The sequence below is a fragment of the Musa acuminata genome, chromosome BXJ1-4 (assembly GCF_036884655.1).
Source record: "Musa acuminata AAA Group cultivar baxijiao chromosome BXJ1-4, Cavendish_Baxijiao_AAA, whole genome shotgun sequence".
Lineage (NCBI taxonomy): Eukaryota > Viridiplantae > Streptophyta > Magnoliopsida > Zingiberales > Musaceae > Musa > Musa acuminata.
This window is the reverse complement of record NC_088330.1, coordinates 31609215-31630722: the sequence shown is the minus strand read 5'-3', so window position 1 is coordinate 31630722 and position 21508 is coordinate 31609215. Positions and strand designations below refer to the sequence as shown.

At 42.7% G+C, this 21508-nt stretch overlaps 1 protein-coding gene and 1 long non-coding RNA gene across 3 annotated transcripts; one reads left to right on the top strand and one right to left on the bottom strand.

The window, feature by feature from the left end:
• Positions 1-1737: 1737 nt before the first annotated feature.
• LOC135652923 (uncharacterized) lies at positions 1738-12739 on the top strand. 2 transcript variants are annotated; one of them, XR_010502260.1, is made up of 4 exons: positions 1738-2013; positions 7597-9628; positions 9766-10045; positions 10690-12739. It is a non-coding gene; the product is annotated as an uncharacterized LOC135652923 (long non-coding RNA). The 2 variants fall into 2 exon arrangements; XR_010502261.1 differs by lacking the exon at positions 1738-2013 and adding an exon at positions 2031-2307.
• LOC135652920 (brassinosteroid-responsive RING protein 1-like) lies at positions 11285-21370 on the bottom strand. The gene is made up of 7 exons (XM_065174259.1): positions 21168-21370; positions 19373-19523; positions 17439-17786; positions 16988-17349; positions 16777-16872; positions 16626-16684; positions 11285-14327 (listed from the first exon to the last, which is right to left on the bottom strand). The coding sequence occupies exon 7, from the start codon at positions 12400-12402 to the stop codon at positions 11791-11793; it is 612 nt and encodes a 203-aa protein (XP_065030331.1). The 5' UTR covers positions 12403-14327; positions 16626-16684; positions 16777-16872; positions 16988-17349; positions 17439-17786; positions 19373-19523; positions 21168-21370; the 3' UTR covers positions 11285-11790.
• Positions 21371-21508: the final 138 nt, after the last annotated feature.

Genomic DNA, 21508 nt, shown 5'->3' with positions numbered 1-21508 from the left:
GTAAGATTTGGTGTTTATCATTATTCTTGAGGTACTTCATCTTTAAGGGTGATATTTGATCTTTCCTTTAGCCTGTCTTAGTCATCTAGTTAGACATCATAACCAATTACTAGTTTACTTTGCATAATTGTGACCATTTTGCTTTTTTATCTAGCCAAGGGTTCATAAGCTGATAGTGCACTAAAGCAATGGCTTCAATAACAATTTTCTGCTGGCAGGAGAATATCATAATAGGTTATACTAAAGTTCTTTTAAGAAGCTTCACCTTGGTGTCTATCAATGTCCAAAATGACCACAGACTGCACATCTCCAATGGTAATTGGTGATCTAGATTCTCATGCTTTGAGCAGGTTGCTTCTAACTTTTCCAAAACAATTGTACCAACTTATATAAGTTATGGGAATTACAACACACAAGGAAGAGTCAAAAGCGCAATTTTAGGTTTTAAATGAGATTGAAGTTCCAAACTTTCATTCATGAAGCTTTTGATAAAATAAAAATGTTCTTTTGGAGTTTAGACATTACATTTATAATAATGTGTTATTGAATTTCATTATGGATGTTACCCTACCTTTAAATTCTATAAATGTACAATACTGAGAGCTGCAGTTGTGTCGCTTGAAGGAGAGCTAGCTGAAGGTTGGAAGAAGAAAGTACCTTATAATAGAAAAAGGAAAGAACTAATTACTTGTGTCGCAGGAAATCACAGAGCTAAGATGGATGCTTGCAATATGGAGCAGAAAAGAAGAGAGGATGGAGGAAACTGGGGACTGTTGCCCTTAAATTTTTGGCAGTATAGTCCCATGATTCTCCAATTGTGTCAACAGTTCTCATTAGAGTCAATTTTGCAAATGAATGAAGGCCAGCCACATCACCATGTGAATAGAAAACATGCCTACTGAGGATAAAACGGTTTTGGAGTTCTCTTGATTACCTAAACAGATTTTGCAATGTGCCATCTTTGATAGCCACTGCAAACTGTATAATTTGGGTACACTTATGATGTGTTAGAGATGAAATAAATGGTTGTGCTTGATTCTGCATTCCCAGTGACAGACCCAGATATGCTTTATCATAATTTGTTCATTTCTTTTCTTGTTATTTAATTCTTTGTATCAATTAGTTCTCGCGGTTAGGTTGGTGTCTCAAACTTAATAGCCCAACTCATTGTAAATTGGCAACTACAGGTGCAGGAGATGAGTAAATGAGATTGCCCTCCAGGGTTTCGAGTTGGTGGTCTTGTATTCTTTTTGCAATTAGTAACTTGTTCTATATAGCAATTCATGTCATCTAAGTGACTCTTAAATGCCACATCATGATCTGTTATGTGTGTATGCTTTGATCATTAACCTTGTCACAGCTAAGGTAAATGAAGTAGAATACAAGTACAAACTATTTACTAGTGTTGTTTTTTTTTTGGGGTTCGAATGGCCTTTGATCTGATCGAAGGTAATTCTTGTCCATGATGAAGCTTTTTATTAACCTCTTATTTTAATCTTATTCCACTGTCTACGTGATAACTTTTGAGTGAGCGCTCCTGCGCAGCCTTTGATATTTAGTGATTGCATTGGCTTGTCGGTCGTGGAAAACCGAGTAACTCGCTACATCGCAAACCTGTTGCGTCGATTCATCGACTTGCGGTTCAGTGACGCGTCGGCTTTTCGCGGACCGCCATCGAGTCTGCTCGAACCGGCATTGTACCCACATAACCCAATGGGAGCAATGCTTTCTCAAGTCCCAGTCTTTGTGTTGGAGATGGAAGCTGGACCTGTCAGCCCCGATGGACATCACTAGGTCAAATGAACACCCACCCCTTAGGGCGGTATCGTAATTGTATTGATAACCGGGGGTGATCGGGAGGAGGAAGGGGACTACCGCAAAAACCAGGAACTGTTGTCTGGCCTCAAGCACAAGAACAAGATGCCGGCAACAATAATGTACGCGGCGGAGGAGAGAGAAGGGAAGGGATCGTCGAAAAGAAGGCGGCCGATCATCGCAACCCTTGATGCCCAGGTATCGAAACCTAGCTCATGCCTGTTCAAGTCGTCTTTCGAGTCCAATCTGCGCGGCGGACGTAGGGTGTTGCCGTGCTGGAAATCGCCGTTGGGTGGAACGGAGTCTTGGCTCTTTGGTGACAGGACAGGACAGGAGGAGGAAATGGTCGTGGATGACGTTCTTGGCTCTGGATCATCGGTCTTTGCCGGTAACGGATTTGGGAAGCAGGGACCGAGTCTTCATGCACACTGCGAGGAGTAATTGATGAGAAGTTCTCGGTTCAGGGCATCGATTGGATCTTGGAGAACGAAGGTGACGGGACATTGTTGCTGCAATTTGACCTCATCTTGGTTCGGTCCCGGATCTTCTTTCTGTTGATGCCTTCGTCCTCTTCTTTAGGATGTAGCAGGTCCTAGATAGATCACATGTTGAGCCTGAATCTGGTGTCTGCATCGTCATCCCCTTCTTTAGGTTTGGTCCATCTCTAAGAGCAGGCTACATCTTTGATCAGCGGAGATTGGCATTGTTCCTTGTTCTCGATGTGGATATTACTGGGGTTTTTAGATGTCATTGGATTTTTTAGTATTGAAAATTTGCTTCGAGAAACTTGGTTCTTAGCACTTCTGCGAGTGGATAGTTTCTCCAAGATTGTTCCTCTGCTTTCCAAGTTAGGCTACATTCTTTCTTGTTCTGTTTGTTTCTTATCTAGAGAGCCTTTTCTTGCCCAGGATTTCTGATCATGTGGGACTGAAATTGTATCTTATTCTTCCAGTTAGTCGGATGAGCATCATCGATCCTTTGCATCTTTTTGTTGCAGACTGTGGTTCTATCGATCTGGAAATCTTTAATATAAATGTAGCAGAGGTGATTGTCTTATTAAATAAGGACATAATTGTGGTAGGAAAATTTGTAGAGCAGGCTAATCATTATGCATAATCCATTAGGAATGGGTTATTTAATAAGGATTGAGAGAGCCATTGCTACTTTTTCTCTTGTGGACATTGTCCCCAGCTGTCATGACAGGAGCTATGCTAGATTTTGTATACTGTTAATACTTGAAAATTTTAGGTCGGTAACATTATTAATCTGTCTCCAGCAATTTGTACTACCTTTTAATTGAAATAAAAGGTTCAGAACGTGCCCATACATTTATTTAGAATGATATTTACAAGTAGTGTTATCAGCCCTATGGCCCTTGTGTCATGGGTAACAGTTTTACTCATGCTTTGCATGAGGACTTGTAGTAGGCTTGATAGTCTCATTTTGATTTAATTTTGTAGCCGTTTCAATCTTGTACACGCATATTGTGTGTGGTAGTCGCATAGATGCAAAACCAGTAAGTTTGTGACAAATAGTATTAGAGCGGGACAAGCACACTTAGAAACACTTGACATGCAAATGTGGGTTCCTAGTAGGGTTACGTTGAGGGTAGCCATAATGTGCAACAGATTGAGGTAAACGGGCATAAAGACGAGGGAAAAGAGTTGCTCAGAGGAGCTAGTATCTAAAATTGATATTTAGAGGAATAACCAACACTTTACGTAAGAGGCACCATGAGGACAAGCGAGTTGGGAAGAACGTGTAGCGCATAAAGGTTGAGATAGCTAAGTTCGAGCTACAACGTTGACAACCAAACTTAACGATGCTCAAGGCAAGTCGGGGCACTTAGCAAAGGATGAGATTGTGCAAGAAGGGATGAGTTGTTTAGCGATCATAAGAGTTTAGGCAAAGCTCGCAGAGGTGAGGGGAATTGCTAACTTAGATAATTCAGTACTCATGCAAGAGCTTGTATATAGACAATAGACTGCTCGTGGGCATCCTAAGGCGATCGAAACTCGATGCCATAGAGCATGAAAACTCTCTTCAGCATGAGGAGGATATGTTCGTAGGAGGCTAAAATGTGCAATAGGTTCAGAATGTTGCTAGGCCTTAAAGGGTGCAATAAGGGTTGTATTGACAAAGAGTCATAATCTCGTAATTGTGTTCACAGTGGCGAAATAGTGCTTAGTTTGTTCAACAAGCCAGAGTAGTCTAAGGATATGGTGGTCTCTGAAACTTCTAGAAGGAAGGATGTGAAGAGGAAAGTTTCTCCAACGAGATAAGTATCCAAGAGGAATAAATTTTAGTTCTCCAAAGGGAGATCCATGTGCAACAGACCGCACATGTTGAAAGGGGGCACGAGGTAATGCATTGGTAGACGCATTACGAGATCAAGTGGGAGAGCAACCCAAGGTAATACCAAACGAAGGCACACTTAGAGCCGATGTGGAGATCAAACTCAACGGAGGGCTAACCCATGGAATGGTGGGCGTGAGGGCCACCATCATCTCATTACAAACTGAGGACCGGAGCACCTTGGGTGAAACTTGGTGAAGTGCCCAAGCTATATAAATGGAGTCGACATAAAAGACGGAATATGAAGCGAAGACACAAACATTTCCTTGGACAAAGGTCAAGGACATGAACTCTTGTAGAGGCAAGAACAGGATCATTCGTTCCATGGGTTCCTCATTCTAATGGAGCGAACTCATATTATATGGTGCCAAACTCGAAAGGAGCTTCGAGACACATGCACCTTATCTCGATGAAGCAATTGACGAAAAAATTAAGGCAACTCAACTTATGGAGGCAAAGTTAAAGTCAGAAGGCCTTGGCACAGGATAAAAGGACGTGGAGGCAGGCACTATTGAAGTACGAGTTATTGTAAAGGAAGTTGCATGCAACGAAATTGTGTTAGGGGCAAAGACTTAGGATCCAAACAATAACGTACTAACTTCAACGAAGTTAGTGGACTTCGAGAGTTTCTAAGCGACGGATTGTCCCAGAACTGCACTTCGTCCATGTATGGCTCGAGAGCATGTGGACGAAGATCGATTGTCAAAGGAGCGAACACAATCGGAGGTGGCGAGGGCCTTACGATGTGCTAGCGGAAGCCATACATAGAGAGATCACAATCCGAGTTCATCACACAAAAATCAGAATACAATGGAGATGTCACTCGACATGGTGCAACGGATCATAGTGGAATGGTTCGAGGTAATCCGACAACACGAAGAAATCCCTTGAGGGACTTGATCATGCGGAGATATAATTGAAAGCTACTGGGAGCACCAGTTTAGTGAGCAATATAACAACAAGGACTATAGATTCAAGGAGTGAATGCCATGGTACCGCAATGACGAGTCTTTTGTGCATGCACAAAATTTCGGATCAGATGAAAGCCTTGATCATTAGCATATGAGGATTGTGTATCACTGAGGGGGAATTTCGAGTGCAAGTATCAGTGAGCCCCATGGAGGACACTTGATCATACAAAGGTATGATCAGAGAGATTGGAGAGTTGGACCGCTCTATAGCTCATATTCGCTCTAGGGAGCTTGGCAAGTCAGAGGATAAGGCTGAGTGAGCAAACATTGCTACCAATGATGCAAAAGAGAGCAAAATCAACGTGAGCCCTGCAATATGATGGTGGAGGCCATGCATGAGAGTTGTAGTCTATGTTTCCATCGACCAAGGTGAACTGCTTGGAGAGTACAGAGGTGTTGAAGCAGGTGGTCGGAAGGGGCGAGGAAGCGACGACAAGTCCAGAGGGACTTAGCTACCCAAAACTAAGCGTCGGTTAGAATGGAGGTAGACTTGGAGGAGTGTCACAGTACCGTAGAGGTGGATCTATCGATCACAAAGAAAGGGATGCAAATGTAAGACAATAGATAGTAGGGCCATAAGCATGGAAGCGCCATGAGGCCATGAGATTTTCATGGAGTCATCGATCCCTTGTTGTCATAGAAAGAGAGCACATAGTCGGGAAAGGGGCCGAGGAGGTGGAGAATACAGATGCAAAATCCAAGTACCAAAACAAGGCAGAAGGGTAAAGGAAAGAAACTTTATAAGACTGGTGTCGATTGACTTCTCATCAAGATAGCCAAAAATGGGGGACTTCAGGTCGATGCGCGAGTGCTCCGCCAAGGAACGGAGTTGGCAATACATGGTGCTATACTCTTTTTGCTTAGCGGAGTAGGCGACAAAAATGATAGAGAAGGTGGTACAATGCCAGAGGCAACCAAAACGAACAGAGACTTGCTCCACTCGGGGTAAAATTTTATCCTTTTCGGGCAAAACTTCTTGCATTCTAAAAGTTCGATGATAATGAGAAGATGAATCACAGTAGCTAACTTAGTGTAAGGAGTGTAAACACTTCAGGAGCTTCAGAAGCATGAGCAAAGAGGAAGTGAAGGCTAGTAATAAGCTTGATGCATAAAGTACAACTATCGAGGAGGTGAGCGAAGTCAAGTACCCTTAGCCTTCTCAACTCTTAACTCTTAAGAGAATGAGCGAAATAGAGTATCCAAATTCTCTTAGTCATCCAGTAGAGAAGCTCTACACTTGTTCAAAGACCCTTCGAAGAGACACAGTGATAGATAACAATTGTCAAATCCTCACCAATGGTGATCGGTTCTACTAAGAGTAGATTGTGCGCTTCATTTCGTAACAGAGTGTCAATCGAAAGCAAAAGTGATGTGAAACTACTTGGAGGTGACGACTAAGCAAAATAAGAATCGATGAGGCGATGCTCGTTAAAGCTCCAACCGGCATCCATTCTATTCAAGCGACACGAGACGTTTGAGAGAATGACGCACAATAGAGAAGGCCTTTTCCTTCATCCGAGGGATCCATAGGATCCAACGAAGATCAGCACAACTTGACGGAGTCCGCACCGGAGTTAAAGTCATTAGTGAGTTGAAGCAGTGTTGGTGGATCAAAGTTTGACTACTCAACAACAATGGCAAAGAGCAGTTGGAAGCCGAGGGAGGTGCGTTGCAGTTGAAGCAGAAGATTGAAGATGTAGCAAAAGTAAGGAGATGCAACGTTCGGAAAAGCTTCAACGAGGACATCGAAGGAACAAGTAGGGGAGAATGTCCATGTAGCAAAGGCGAGGAGATGCAACGTCCGCAAAGGCTTCGACAAGAACGTCGAAGGAACAAGTGGGGGAGAATGTCATGGACAAGTCTATACATAAGATGTTTAATGTAATGTTTATGTGTCAGTGTCTTTCAGTTTTATTCATGCTTTGCCAGCATGTAGTTGGCTTGCAGAAAGCTTAGCAACCCCATTTTGGTTGGCTTTTGTAGGCACTTCAGTCCTGTACACAAAGATTGTGTGCGGTCGTTGTGCAGAGGCAAAACTAACTTAGTCCGTCACACTTGTGCCATAGATTATTTGCCTTTTTGTTAGGAATATTGTACCATTTGTATGACACAATGCCTTGAGATCCAATTTTAGCATGTATGTATTTATTGCTTTTCAAAGATCATCTGCAGTTGCTCCCAACCTGCTAGTTGATCATTCAATCCATTCGTGTTTGGGCTTCAAAAACTATATGGAATCTGAGTCAGTGGTTGGTTTTATCAATTTGAGCATGCTAGTTGGTGTTATATTCTTTTAAAAATCATTTAATGTTTTTGAATGTAGTTTAGATTCTCAGGATGATGGTTCTGGTTGTTATTCTCTATAATCCTCCAACATGTATAAGCTTGATATAAGAATAGTATGGAGTTACTTCTCAGTATGATTCATGTCTAAATGATGATGTTATCCTTGCAGATCCATCTGTGTACTTCTGGAGGCCGTAGATCAAAGTTGAAAACCACCAAGGATCAGAGTCTTGCAAGAGTCATGGTGGCACATTTTGTGGTTGTAATGAAAAAACTAAGTGAAGTTGGACTTGAGAAGATATAGGTTCTAATTTGAATCAGAAAGCAGCCACCGAGAGGGGGCAGTTGCTGTAAGATGATTCGAACTTCATTTGCTGGGTAAGAATGAAGTGCATCATCAAATTTCTCAAAGGAGTGAGAATAGCATGGATAAGGGCCCCCAGTAGAACAGGAGACATTCCTTTGTCTTATTCTGAGCTGCTTTGCCTCTGTAGACTTTAGTACTCTTCTGGATTACCTCTTTCTACTGGAACTCTTTGTATAGGATTTTCAACAGATGTCTGTTCTGACTACAGGGGTGGTGTAAGCATTCTTGGAGGACATCTAAGTGGCTCACTTAAAGTTACTCCCATAAAGAAAAGGAGATTTCTACTCGCTCATTCTCCATCATCTCCACTATCTTATTCAGATGATTCTGATCATCTATCAGACACAGCCAGCCTGCTTCATACCAGGAGCATTTATCATATGATAAACTTCATGACAAAAGATTTGCTGCAGATTTCTCTGGTATTTTGATATTTGCCACTGTTGCCTGAAATAGTGAAATGGTGGGTGCCACTATGATTAAAGGGGACGTGGATATGGATAAAATTTCTTATAAACAAATGTCCTTACGGAAATTGTAAGGTCCCAATGGAAACTTCTTCATTTATGCATGCTGAAGATGAAATTACATTTGGTGGATCCCAGAATGGAAAAAAAAACTCCACTTACTGATATCAGCAAAATGTTTCTGATGAAAAAAAGGCCTTCATCTTACTCGGCGTCACTAGGACCTTGATGCTGATACGGATGCATGAAATAATCTGATCTCTGTGCCAGTGGCCACTGATCTTGTAGTTGGAAATAACAATCCCAATGAGAAGCTGGAAGACCTCGAAATTTGTCAGTTTCACTTAAGAGAATGCAGCACGTCCTTCAAAGTTTGGTGATAGCTTGCAAATGTGGCTGGCACAGTCATTGCTAATGAGGTATCAGAAAAACCTGATAGATGTACCTGTAATTCTGCAGTTGAAAGTTGATAACAACAATTATGTTGGTTCCAGAACCCCTATTTCTACTCCATTTCTCATGGCTGTGGCAAAAACCGGTGCCATTTTGATAGATGGTGACATGGACACTCGGCAACTAGCAAAATCTACATGGATAGTTGTGCAAGCTTCCATCACAACCATGATGCAGATGCACCACAAGTTGGTACTGGCCAACCCACAAAACTAGAGATGATGCATCAGGTTGGTAGATTTACAGTATGTATTATATGTTGGTGGGAGAAGATGGAGTTAACAAGGAGGAATTTGAAAATGCAGATATGGGTCTAGCAGCCAAGAAAATGATATCTTTGAAAATGATGTCTTTGAAGCGGTTTCTGGTTTACATGCTTTTGCTGCCTTTTCCATTAAGAAAATGGTATGCAAAAAGAGGAAATTGTTGGTTGCTGATGTGGCAAATGCTCGGAAGGCTAGGCAGGTTTTTGTTTCTCAATCCCCATCAAAGTACTTATCCGAATCAGACAGTCCAAATAAAGGACAAGGACAAGGACAGAGAGCCTCTGGAGATGTAGGTATACTGGATCATGCAAATTATTTGGCATTAAATGGCAACAAAGAAGTGTAAATGAAGCATATGTGGTGCCGGTAGAAATAATGCGATGAGAAACATTTGGTTTAATGATGAAGATGATAACAAACCTTTAGCAAGTGTCAGAATCAAATCATCGGGATGGGATCGGTTGCTTGAAGGCTGTAGGAGATAGCTTGTTGGATCATGGGATTGGCAGTGTTAAACAAGAGAACGATGCTGATTCTTTAGATGTGTATTGTGCTGATGAAACCATGATAAGATCTGGCTTGGTCATCTAAGGGAGATTTATCAGCTCGAGTCAAGAGGCCAAAATATTCTAATCTCACATTAAGCAGGTAATGATCATGATATTCAGTCATGATATTTGAAAAAATAGGTCAAATTTCAGATTTTTCTATTCAGTAATTGGAAATAATAATCTTACTATCTTCATATCCATGTATATTTATTGTATTTGCTCTAGTATCTCCAGGTCTAGTGATCATGATGGTCTAGATGCAAAAGCTGAAGGTAGTACTGTTGCTCCTAAATTATCTGGAAGGCAGTGAATCTCTGTGGCATAACCAACGGATGTTCAGAGATGATCAATGGTTTGATTCTCCCAGTCGCCCCGCTGCCAGGCATCATGAATGACCGGCTCACAGTGATGCAACCAGTTATGCTTGAAGTGCATTTCGAACATAATCAATCACAGATCGTCTGAGCCTGCTCTGTTTATCAGAAATCTGGCATTGCCTTGGTCATGATCTGAGGTTCTACTGCTCCTTTCTTCTTTTTCAAGATATTACAAGGGAAAAAGGTTTTATAGCATGTGATTGTTTTGCATCACTGACATAATGAGTGTAGGCCAGGACTAATCACTTCCAAGATATTACATGACTGCTAAACCCAAGCATAATGCTAGTAAATTTCGTGATTGTACGATCATGCTTTATTTTCTTATCTGTATTAGTTCAAATATCACATTGAAGCATTGAGGTATTATACGTTTGAATTATTACATTTTTTTTCTAGTAAATTCCTAAGTCTATCCTTCATAGTCAAGTCAAGATTTTGAAAATTATGATAAATTGTGCAAGTACGTAATTTGTTGTGTTGGACTTGTGCTCTGTTTCTTCTTGAGTATGTGTTATGTGTTTCCTTTCGTCAGCATTTCATGCTGTCGTAATCTGAGATATAATTTGTCTTTGTTTTTCCTTTCTTTTTCTAGATTTTTCTTTTCCAGTGCGACATGATTAATAATATTGGATAAATATTTGCCATTGTTCCTCGTGTAGTGTTCCCTTAAGAGTCATGTTTGTGTTTGGCCGTATGCTTTTATTCTTGAAGTTTATGCAATAAAATGTTGGAAGTGGTTCTACTTTTTCTGATTATAATTGTTTCTAGTTGCATGTAGGTTATCACTGTACTCCTGGGGCACCGGAAAGAGGTAAGATTTCCAAAGATGAAGCCTGTGGCTTCACACTAACAAAAATGGGGGTATTCTTCTGCTGGTGGTAGAACACCTTCTTCCTTCCACATTTCAAGTCCTTTTGGCATCTCTCTGCGTATGAGCATCGAGATGGAGCTTAAGATGCGATTGCAAAGGATCGGGCGAGAGAAGATATTACAGATGGATAAGTTGATATGATGCTTCTGGCCGGTGTAGGTTGTTTGGAATCTGGTCGCAGTAAAGCCTTTATAATAAATGTCAGGGAGGCTGTGGCAAAGTAAATAGCAACCATGCCCATTAAAGTTTCATGACTCCTCCGGGAATCTTGGCTCTCAATCACCTGGGGCTGCTCCACTTCAAGAAAGTTGTCATCACTCTTTTCCGCCTCACCTGGCAGAGGGGGAAAAGAATTACTATGATTCAGGAATCCAAATAATTACTTACAGATTTCGATCCCATCATCAACGATTTCTACAAGCTGGTGTTGGTGTGATTCTGAAGACAAGAATCGTGAAGGTTAGTTATACCGGCAAGAACAGAAATATTTATTACCCAGCAGTTGATTTGAGAGTGGTTAGAATTTGCACCCAACTTAACAAGAACAAGGATTTTTACATGAAACTAGCTAAACATATTTTAGCTCTCTTCTCTGCGAAGGGGGATGATGCATCGACGACCATCTTCTTCTTCAAGCTGGTATTGCCGCACTCATTATCCGGTAAGCTTGAGCTCGTCTCCGTCGATCTTTCTATCATATACCGATGCTTAACCCTCAAAATTCACAACCGAAAGGGAAGAAGAGAAAGGTTTGCAGTCGACTCTTCAACTCTGCAATACGAATTATATTCACTTACCAAACTACACAGGGGGAAGAAGCAGTGGCTCCGATACTTTTTCTTTCTTTCTTTTTTTTCTTTGTTATTTTTACTTATTTTTTCCTTTTCTTTCCTCGGGAAACTTCTAACTCTTTCTTTCTTTTTTTTGATGCTCTGTTTCTGCCGTTCACCTTCCAGTGGTGTACTACTTAGTCTATGTACAATTGGCCGATCCAAGTCTCTTCTCCACCTACGAGGAAGAGAAGAGCTGGTGGGCGAGTAGCAGAGTCGGGCTCGGCGGCGAGGCCGATGCAAACGGGAAAGAGAAGAAGAAGTCGTCGTAGTACGAGTCAGGGACGGCGGCGGCTGCCCACATTTGATCGTCGATCGCGACCTGCATCTCCTCCGGGACGAGCGGCGTGCGGCAGAGCGGGCACGTCCGCTGGTCGTGCTCCAGCCACCGGTCGAGGCAGCCGCGGTGGAACACGTGCCGGCAGTTGCTCAGCCTCCGGACCTCCTCCGACGCCTCGAAGTCATAGAGGCAGACCACGCAGCTGCCCCCCACGTGCTGCCCCGCCGCCGCCAGCTCCTCGTACCTCACCACCGGAAGCGCCTCCTGGATCAGCATCGCCGACACCGACCGAAATCGTGGCTGCTGGAGGTTGCCGTGGTGGTGGTGGTCGTGGTCGAGATTGCGGTGGCCGGTGTTCTCAGGCCAAGGGGCGTCGGCGTCGAGGAGGTCGCCGAGGCCCACGGCGTCGAAGGCCCGGAAGATGAATCGCCGCACGTAGCCGAGGATTAAGGCTATGTGGAGGAGAAATCTCGGCAGCAGCAGCTCCGAGTAGCCCACCGGGAACCCCATGTTGATCCAAGAAGAGTATGGCAAGGCCTCTGAGCTGGGTTTCCTCTTCCTCTCCCCCCTCTTCCTGGTCTCCTGTTGTACGGTGGGACTTGAGCTTCGCAGATCCAAGTCTTTCTCCTCCTGTTCTCCGCTGCTCTGCTCGAGTTGTACGAGCCAGACAGGATGGATAGCACCTCTGGATGATGCTCCGGGTGGGTGCAGAGAGAGATCCGATCACCTTCTCCTCTGGCCCGGGCGATATATATCGTGAGGAGGAGTTTGGTAGGGCTGTGAATCTGGTGATGGAACTGTTATGGTTGGAGAGGTCATTAACAAATGAGATATTGCTGTGGAATCAGAGATCAGATGGTATGACACTGCTCCTCCCTCCCCTGTTTTAAATGGCAGAAAAGGATGGTTTGAGGAAGGTGCGAGCCGCCCTGAAGCTGGCTTCTGGGCCACCCACTTCGGTGTCTTGCATCTCCTCCTCCTCCGCTCTCTATGACCATTGACGGTATCAGCTTTTGTCTTGTTGTATGTAGGTTCAGGGAGGCTGAGGCTGCTCCAATTCTTTTTTTTTTTACTTTGCCACGCCCACGATCCTGATCCTGATCCTGATCCTGATCCTGATGCTGAGGTTTTACCACATCCCGTACAGTAGGAGTCTTTGATGCGGTAAAAGCCAAACCACCCCGCTCTGTTCTTCCATCTTCATCGTCGTCTACTTGGTTTTCCATACTTGCAAGCAAATAGAGGCGTGCCGTGGGGGTTCAGCACCCCTCTGCCACTGTTGGGTTGAACCGTGTTGGGAAAGTAAACAGTGGGGGAAATAATTCGTGCTTCAAGGAATAGGAAGATCATTATCTCCAACTATTCCGTACACAAAGCGTAGTGTGATAGTAGAGATAAAAAGAACTCACATAGGAAAGAAGGTCGGTGTCTGACAGCATTATTATCTCTCCTTTATTCGGTGCAGATACGTTTGTGTGGGAAGTTGGTAGGGTAGAGTTGACTTGCCGGCCATTGCCTTTTTGTTCTCTCCTTGCTGTTGAGCGGGTCATAAACTCTTCTCATCGAGTTGTTCTTTCGTGTCATAGCAACCGAAAGCACGGGCCACTTGCCATGTGACCATGGCAAGCTGTATCCATGTACTATGGTTCTCTCTCTCTCGAGAGAGAGAGAGAACCACATGAACGATCAAATTGGGTTCTTCATCTTCTGAGGCAGAATGTGAGGACCACTTCGCCGCTGGATTCATTAGCCCTGACCTGCTTGCTGGAGTTCACATGGCCGTCTTATCTCTTCCTGGAACCAGGAGAGATCTTCCCTGCACGCACACCTCAAACCGGATCAACAGACAGATGTCTAATGATGATGATCTTTTGTCGTGGTAGCTGCTCTGCTGTGTCAGACATGTTTGTGCAGGTTGCAAGTCCGGAAAACGACACCACGCTGTGGCCTCCTCCTCCATCCTATCGAGTACGGGAGAGATTTTTTTGATGCTTCAGCATCAAAGCAAAGGAATCTACTCGGTTTGCATACCGGTGGTGCCTTCTTTTCTTTCGTTCGCTAGCGGTTCCAGGGAGAGGAGTCTGGCATTTCGATCCGGACCGGAGAGAGGGGGGGAAGAGCTAGGGGTCCTTGTCGCCCCCCGGACGTCTCTCCATTAACAGTGCCCATGTCTGCGAACTGGTCCCCCGTCCTTTTTGGAGTGAGTGGAGACTCCACAACAAAGTGGGAGTTGGAGACGACGCTTTGGACTTTTCTTCTTTCTTCTTCGTGAAGGCAGGCAATTGATGGCCGAGAAATTAAACACCAAGAGAGATTTAGCTGTAGGCGAACTACAGACACAGCATGCCTCTCCTTTTTTTTTTTTTGTGGCTTGCTTCTTTTCAGAGTCTCCGCGTCCTTTTTCTTTAGAAAAGAAGATATCGATCGATCCCATTCTGTTCACAAACACATCAAAATTTTCAACCATTAGACCTGGAAATTTATTCTACCGTATGGGTGTCTTAAGATGTGGAGTTGAAATATAATGTCGGTAAAAGCCGGAGGTCTTTTGGAGTAAAATACAGAAGATGTCTGTACGCAGATATGTTGATTGGATTCACACAAGGCACGAGGAGAAGAAGCGTCCCACCGTGACCGAGTGTGTAGGATGTCAAGCATGAAGGGAATATGCAAAAAAGTAGTAGTAGTAGTAGTAGGATTAGCTTTTGAATGATTTCGGATTGTATCATTGTGGAGAAGCCTTTTCTTTCCCTCTTTTCTTCTCTTCAACTTTATATTCTCTCTCTCTCTTTCATTGTCTCACAGATTGATCCACTAAACTAGCATGAAAATGATAGATTTATATATATTTATTCTTATTCATCCTACTCGATCACTAATCCCAACTTAGAAAAGTAGGCGCGATCAAAACGTTTGGTGGGATGTCCGAGTCTGCATCCTATGCTGCTGAAAACAACAGGTAACGGTTCTTTAGGATAACCAATGGTAAAATACTATTCCTTAAAGTGAAGACTTTTTTTTTGTTTTCTTTTTCAAGAATCTATGCCACCATTGCAAAATTCTAAGAAAACCCCCAAGTTTAGTACTAAAATATGCCTAATCTAATCTTGTCCGTTCTGCTCCTGCTCGCCCATCCTGACCTCAGATTTATATGCTTCTCATCAGCCGCCTCGGACAACCTCTCTCTCTCTCTCTCTCCCTCCACCCATCCAAGGGAGACAGGTGAGGAATCCAAGGGAAAAGATGGGGGGTTTGGCAACCACACACACAGTCGCACATATATTCCCATGGTTCGTGGGGTGCCATTTCAGTGGGCACCATTCCATGCAAAGGACGTGGGGGGGCAGCGATGTGGTGTGGACCATCTCCTCACGTGAACTTCCTCTCACCGTGTCCCTTTCTCTCGGTCATCAGACCGTCATGCCGCCCGTCAAAAAAGTCCGCCCCCAAGACCCCCACCCGACTCACACACGTCTCGTCTCACGGGGGGTTTGTCCTCCCGGTTTCTCAATCTTACCCCCGTAGCCGCCCCAATCATAGTCTTCTTCTTCTTTTCTGGGATGATTCTCTCCATATAATGCCCCTACCTGTCATCTAATCGGAGGAAACAAATGATCCGACCCAACCCTAATTCGATCGATCGCTTTAGACTCAACATTATTGTGGATCTGAATCTATGTGAAATAGCCTGTGCTAACCCCCCCCTCGCTTTGGATCCATAAACTTCTCGCATTTTGTCCTTATATGCAACCCGATGATGTCCCAACGTGCGCAAAACAGTGTCCATTCAATCACTAACACATCCATGCCACATATAATAATTGCTCGAATTCTTCCCATATGTTTATCATGGTTCATGTCATAAATACCAACGATATGACTCCGACAATGCGAAGAGGATGTGTTGCTCGGCTGCAGATCATTTAGACTTTTCCAATGATCCCATGTGACTCTAGACCACGTTACCATAACAACGGACCAGTGTGGTTAGATATTTATGGTACGCAACTTGATCGAACACTATTTTCTTATTTATTAAATGAATCAAGGGAAAGAAAGAATTAAGGCATGATTGAAGACGGAGGAATCGATCCAAAGAAAGATGTGATGATCATTTATTGCTGAAGAAGCCTACCACGGATACGTTGAGGTCATGATTTGACGTTTTGGTACCGATAGATCCCAAGATTGTTTTCAGCGGCAGGATTCTTCAGCACGAGGATCACGAGATATGCACATAAAAAGCATTGGAGATGAGAGGGATTCAATCATCCATGGCCGGGCCCGGTGACGGCGACCACGTAGCGTCATCGGACGCATAATGGAGTCGGGAAGTGCACTGAATCCGCAGACGCAGACGCAGACGCAGCCGCGCCCGTGCATTGCATCGGATCAGCGGACGTGGCCAAGCCCGTGCACTGAATCCGGAAGTGCATGGTGGTGGAGCGACCGCGGGTTAGCGTGGACGTGGCAACGGCAGAGATGCGGAGGACACCGTCCTGGGACAAGTTTAAATGGGCCAGGTCGGTCGTTTTGTGGATTGCTTGTCAGAATAAGGCCTAGGAGGAGGCCCACCACCGACACCATTGTGCGTTGGGACGTCATTGTCGCACTTTCATGTTCTCGGCTTGTTGGGATTATTAAAGGTTCGGCCGTGCTGAATCAGTAGCCTCAGATTCCTACCATGCATTGAACTCTTGAGAGAAGACAATGGTAAAGGCTGTAGAACGTACCTGGGACTGCATGAAGGTAATTATACTTCATCAGTTTCTTGACAAGCCAAGTTGCGTCCCTACAATCAGAGCCGAAAACATACTGATCATATTTAATATTTAGATTTCATAGGAAGAGAAGAGAAAATAGAAAAGGGTGCTTGGGCATGACCTCGCAGGATGAAGAGGTAGAGAGCTAGAACCATTCGCAGCCGCAGCAGCACCCGACACTTTCCGACCAACAATATTGTGCATCGGCATGACCAGACTGAGAATGTCACAAATGCTAACCATTTGGATTAAACATGATACCTAGTAATCCATGATAATAAAGATTTAAGGCAACCAATGAAAAGAACCAGAACAACAATGACAAAACCTACACTTGAACGAGTGGGCTTTCGATCGATGCATTTTATTTGGGATGTCCAGCAGGAGGAGGACCAGGTGCAGGGTAAGAACCATATGGGTAAGGCATGCGGGTAACCAGGTGGAGGGTGTGCAGCCGGAGAATAGCCATATGGTTGCCCGTAAGCTGGCTGAGATGATGAGAGGCATATCCAGCATGCCATGGAATAGGCTGATCGAAGCGAGACATCTGGTGGACTGGAGGCACAGCCATCACTGGTGGTGCCCCAAACTCGCCGTCTCTCTTATCCATCTCAATCTTATGCTGTGTCTGCAACCATGGAATTTAAACGTGTATCTTTAAGTACTCCGACCTGCATGCATGCGTGCACAGACTCTGCAAAGAAATTACAAGTAAATGCATGAGGTCTTTAATATCACTTAACATGAACAAAAGGCGTGAGAACAAAAGAACATGGGTCTTACGTCCAGTATACAAAGTCAGACATAGAGGATAATATCTGGGAAGCTTCTTTGGATCTCCTGACTTCCGATGATCATTGCAACAATGGAAAAGACCCAAGCAACTTGTTGCAGACAAACCATAAATCCCAGCATTAAATTCATAAAGACAGATTTTAAGAGGTAACTGCTGATTTCACATAGAAAATCAACTTTTTCTTTTCAGCTGTTAATGGGCCTGAAACAGGCCCATACTTGGACTGTCGCAACCCATGAGCTGGGTCCGTCTACTCAAGTTTGAATTGACTGTCGCAACTCATCTTGGAGCAAGAAGCGATTCGAGGCAACAGAATTACCAAAGCACAAGAAAACCTGGAAAGAAAATAAAACACGTTTTTGTTCAAGTACCAATCATGCTAGTCGAGATATAGTTGTTTCAAATATGATTATTAGCCAAAATGTTTACTACGCAAACAACATACAGGATAGCTACATGCAATAACTTCACAAAGACAACTGAACTAACCTAAAATGCAAATGAAACTAAAACCAATGGATCTTATCAGATCTCACAGAATTTAAGCCCATAGTTGTCATATATATTCTGCCAAAGACAATCATCAATTATGTACAATGATATAAAACAGGGTATTAAGTTTTATGATGCAAGGCTAGAGAATAAGAAACTGGTTTAAATATATTAGTCGAGAAAATGGAAGGATTTCTTGTAAATTAAATGTAAAGATATGCACCAAAATTGTAACACAAGGGTGATAAATATGCCTATATTCTAATATAGGCAGGAATATATTCTTGGTTCAAGCTAGGTCTCAACAATTAGCCAGAATCCTAGTGGTGTCACCTTAATGGGCCGACTATCAAGTTAACCCAAAATTTCAGGTCACTATCACAACAGCTTGATTTAAACAACACATGACACTGATGGCTGACCTAATCAGGGTGAACTTGAATCGAATCTTCATTGTATTATAATGACTTTTCTCAAGGTACCTCTAATCCTCATCATCTTATATAATTAGTCTATCATCTGATGTATATCAATGATGTAAGGACAGGTCAGTTGTGTAGTTTTACATCCATTACTTGGCAACTGAGAGTGGACTCAGACATGATGTGTCCACCTCTTTTTCATATACTATATGGCACAGTCTTCCAAGCATGATCCTATGGATGGTCTGTCTGCCATGGTAAAATTATATATCCACTAAATCATCTTTTCATGTACCATATGGCACACAGTCTTCCAAGCATGATCCTCCTGATGGTCTGTCTGCCATAGTAAAATGATATATCCACTAAATCAAACAATACCAAGATTAACATAAATAGAATGTGTGGCTACGATATTCCTAATTGAAAGCAGTACATGACCATCACATAAGAACGTTAAATGGAGTCATCTCTATAGCTTGCCATTGTTTCATAGGCTAAGTAATTGCTGCTGCTGGATAAAAGTAAATGTTTACTACCAATTTTAATCAAACTAATTAAACTTGTGTTCAGATTGCAAGTTGCAACCCGTCTGCATGAAGCTGGAATCACTAGTAATTGCCTGTCAGCCATACAGCAGTAGCAGTAGATTAAATGACAGGACAAAGTTGTACAGGCAACTATATAGGGTATCATAAACTTTCAAAGATTAGCTACGGCACAAATTATCAGAAATTTGTTCGACATATTACGAAGAGGCAAAACATGTAAAAAAAAAGTGATTACCTACTTATTAATTAGATGATTTACTTTGGAAGATGAGGCAAATAACTCAACCAAGATATCTACAAATTAGATTTAGCAAAGGAAACAAGCACCAACCAATTATGACAATCGTATTATGAGCGAGATGTCAATCCATTAAATAACTGATGAATACACAGGGCCAGGTGTAATTTGCTTCTGAAAACAAAATACTCCAATATAAGTAATTCAAACTTCAATACCTCAGCGCAAAAGTAGAACTCTGGGCATCGACTTTCTTCACATTTCCCTCTGCATGGTAGATAACCCGCGCAACAGATGGCCCACTGAAATTACCTTGACATGTCATTGTAAAGAGCCCTTCTGCAGAGCATGTAGGAAACGCATGGCCCACTGATAACATGAAAAATACACATTTCATTATATCCTATCTCTAGAAGATAGTTTCATATGGCAAAATAATAAAATCTAAAGAAAATATTTCAAAATGACAAGGATATCAACTATTTCAAAAGCAACAATGGAGGAACATGTTCCTTATTCAGATATGGCCATCTAACACATGCACCTGTATCATAAATGAGTTTCCAAGGTCACATCAAAAGAATCTCGATTTTGTCTAAACTTCACCATCTTGCTGCACCATGGTGTTAATAGATGAGACAACAAGCAAATATGTCATAAAAACTGCAATGGCAAAGCCAAATACAGGAACCCATCTCTTTTATCTATACAATTCACCTCATCTTTTAAACGTTTGAAAATTTTCACTCATCTAGACATGATAACATAAAATCCAATAATAACAAATGATGCATCTGAAAACAAGATCTAAGAATAATTTAGCAGTAATTTTAGTATGAAACATGACCACTATTTACAAGAGCAAGCCCAGTTATAAGTGCAACTAATTCAGAAATGCATGCTATAGAGTTTCGAAAGAACAACTCTTTTTATCAGAAGCATCTCTCCTAAAATCAGATGCCTCCAATTGGATTCTCTAAATTGCCCAAACCTTATCAGTTTTTATCATTGTAAATTCTTTTGTAAAGCCATGGATACAGGCATTAGTGAAATCATCAAGCTCCTAAAGGGGGAAAAACAGTGAATAGAGACATGCAACCATTTATAGTACATGTCCTTTCACTAGGCAAAATACAAACAAATACCCAACAGCAATTTACGCTTTCTTTCAGGACACACATCAGCACACGACCAGACACATAATGGCATAGATAGTACAGATAAGAGTCCATGATATCTCGTGAACAAGGTCAGCTTAGAAATGGTGTTTAACAGTGACTAAACTCAAGATGGAAATCTCGTAGACAAAAACACTAGTAAAGATCCCAATAAATGAAACCTAGTAGAGAAAGAGCTAATGGAGAAAGCATTGCTACAAAAAAGAAAAAACCAAGAACATCATTAATTGAAGGCCCCAGATTGAGTCAGCTGAAGTTAATGTTTAGTGTCATTTGGGATAGAAGTATTTTTCAGTGCCTTTTTCTTTTTCATGTCTGGTTCCCTAAATCCTATTTCTTGTAGGACAGGAATCTATTCATAAGAAGACAAGGACAAGAATCTATTCCTTGTAGCTAACAGATTGAGAACAGAGCATCATCAGTTTCACAGTAAAAGAACCACCAAAAACCAGCAAAACAATCCTCACATATTCTCAGAGTTTATTTACCCTACCCGACTATTTAAAAGATGAACACCAATAACAACTGCTATGTTCATTTGATCTTCACAATCCATGAGCAGATTCATCAAAAGGAGAAAAAAAAAATCACGATCGTCTACCATCCAGCAATTTGGGGAAACGTCAATGTTCCAGATAACAACAGGCGAAAGCAACTATGGGTGAAACCAAAAAAGGCACCGACACTGGACCTATCCGCAACATAAAAGCCGAGGATTTACCACCAAAGCGCCAGAAAGAAAGCATGCTGCAGAGAGGATCGGAACGTATCCATCAGTTATGTCGAAAAGAAGGAGGTACTATAGAGGGACGAGGAAAAACAGAAGGAATCATACGGGAGAAGTCGGCCTGGATGGTGCTCATGAGATCGGTGAGCCAAAGGTTCCGGTAGGTCTGCCGGAGCAGCATCTTGTAGAGGTACTCCTGCGACGCCATGGCCGGCCGACAGATCCAAGACGAGATAGGAGGAGGAGGAGGAAGACGGTGATCAAGAATGGGGAAAGAAGAGCAAAGACCTCCGCGTCTCCTCCGAAGACCGCCTTACGACAAGGGCACGAAAGGGGATAACGAACCGCGGTTCAAACTAGGAAACTTCTTTTGAAGTCTTCTTGTCTCCTAATCTCCGACTCGCTTACTTGCCGACCGTAGGAAACAGCCAATGTGGGTCCAATCATGA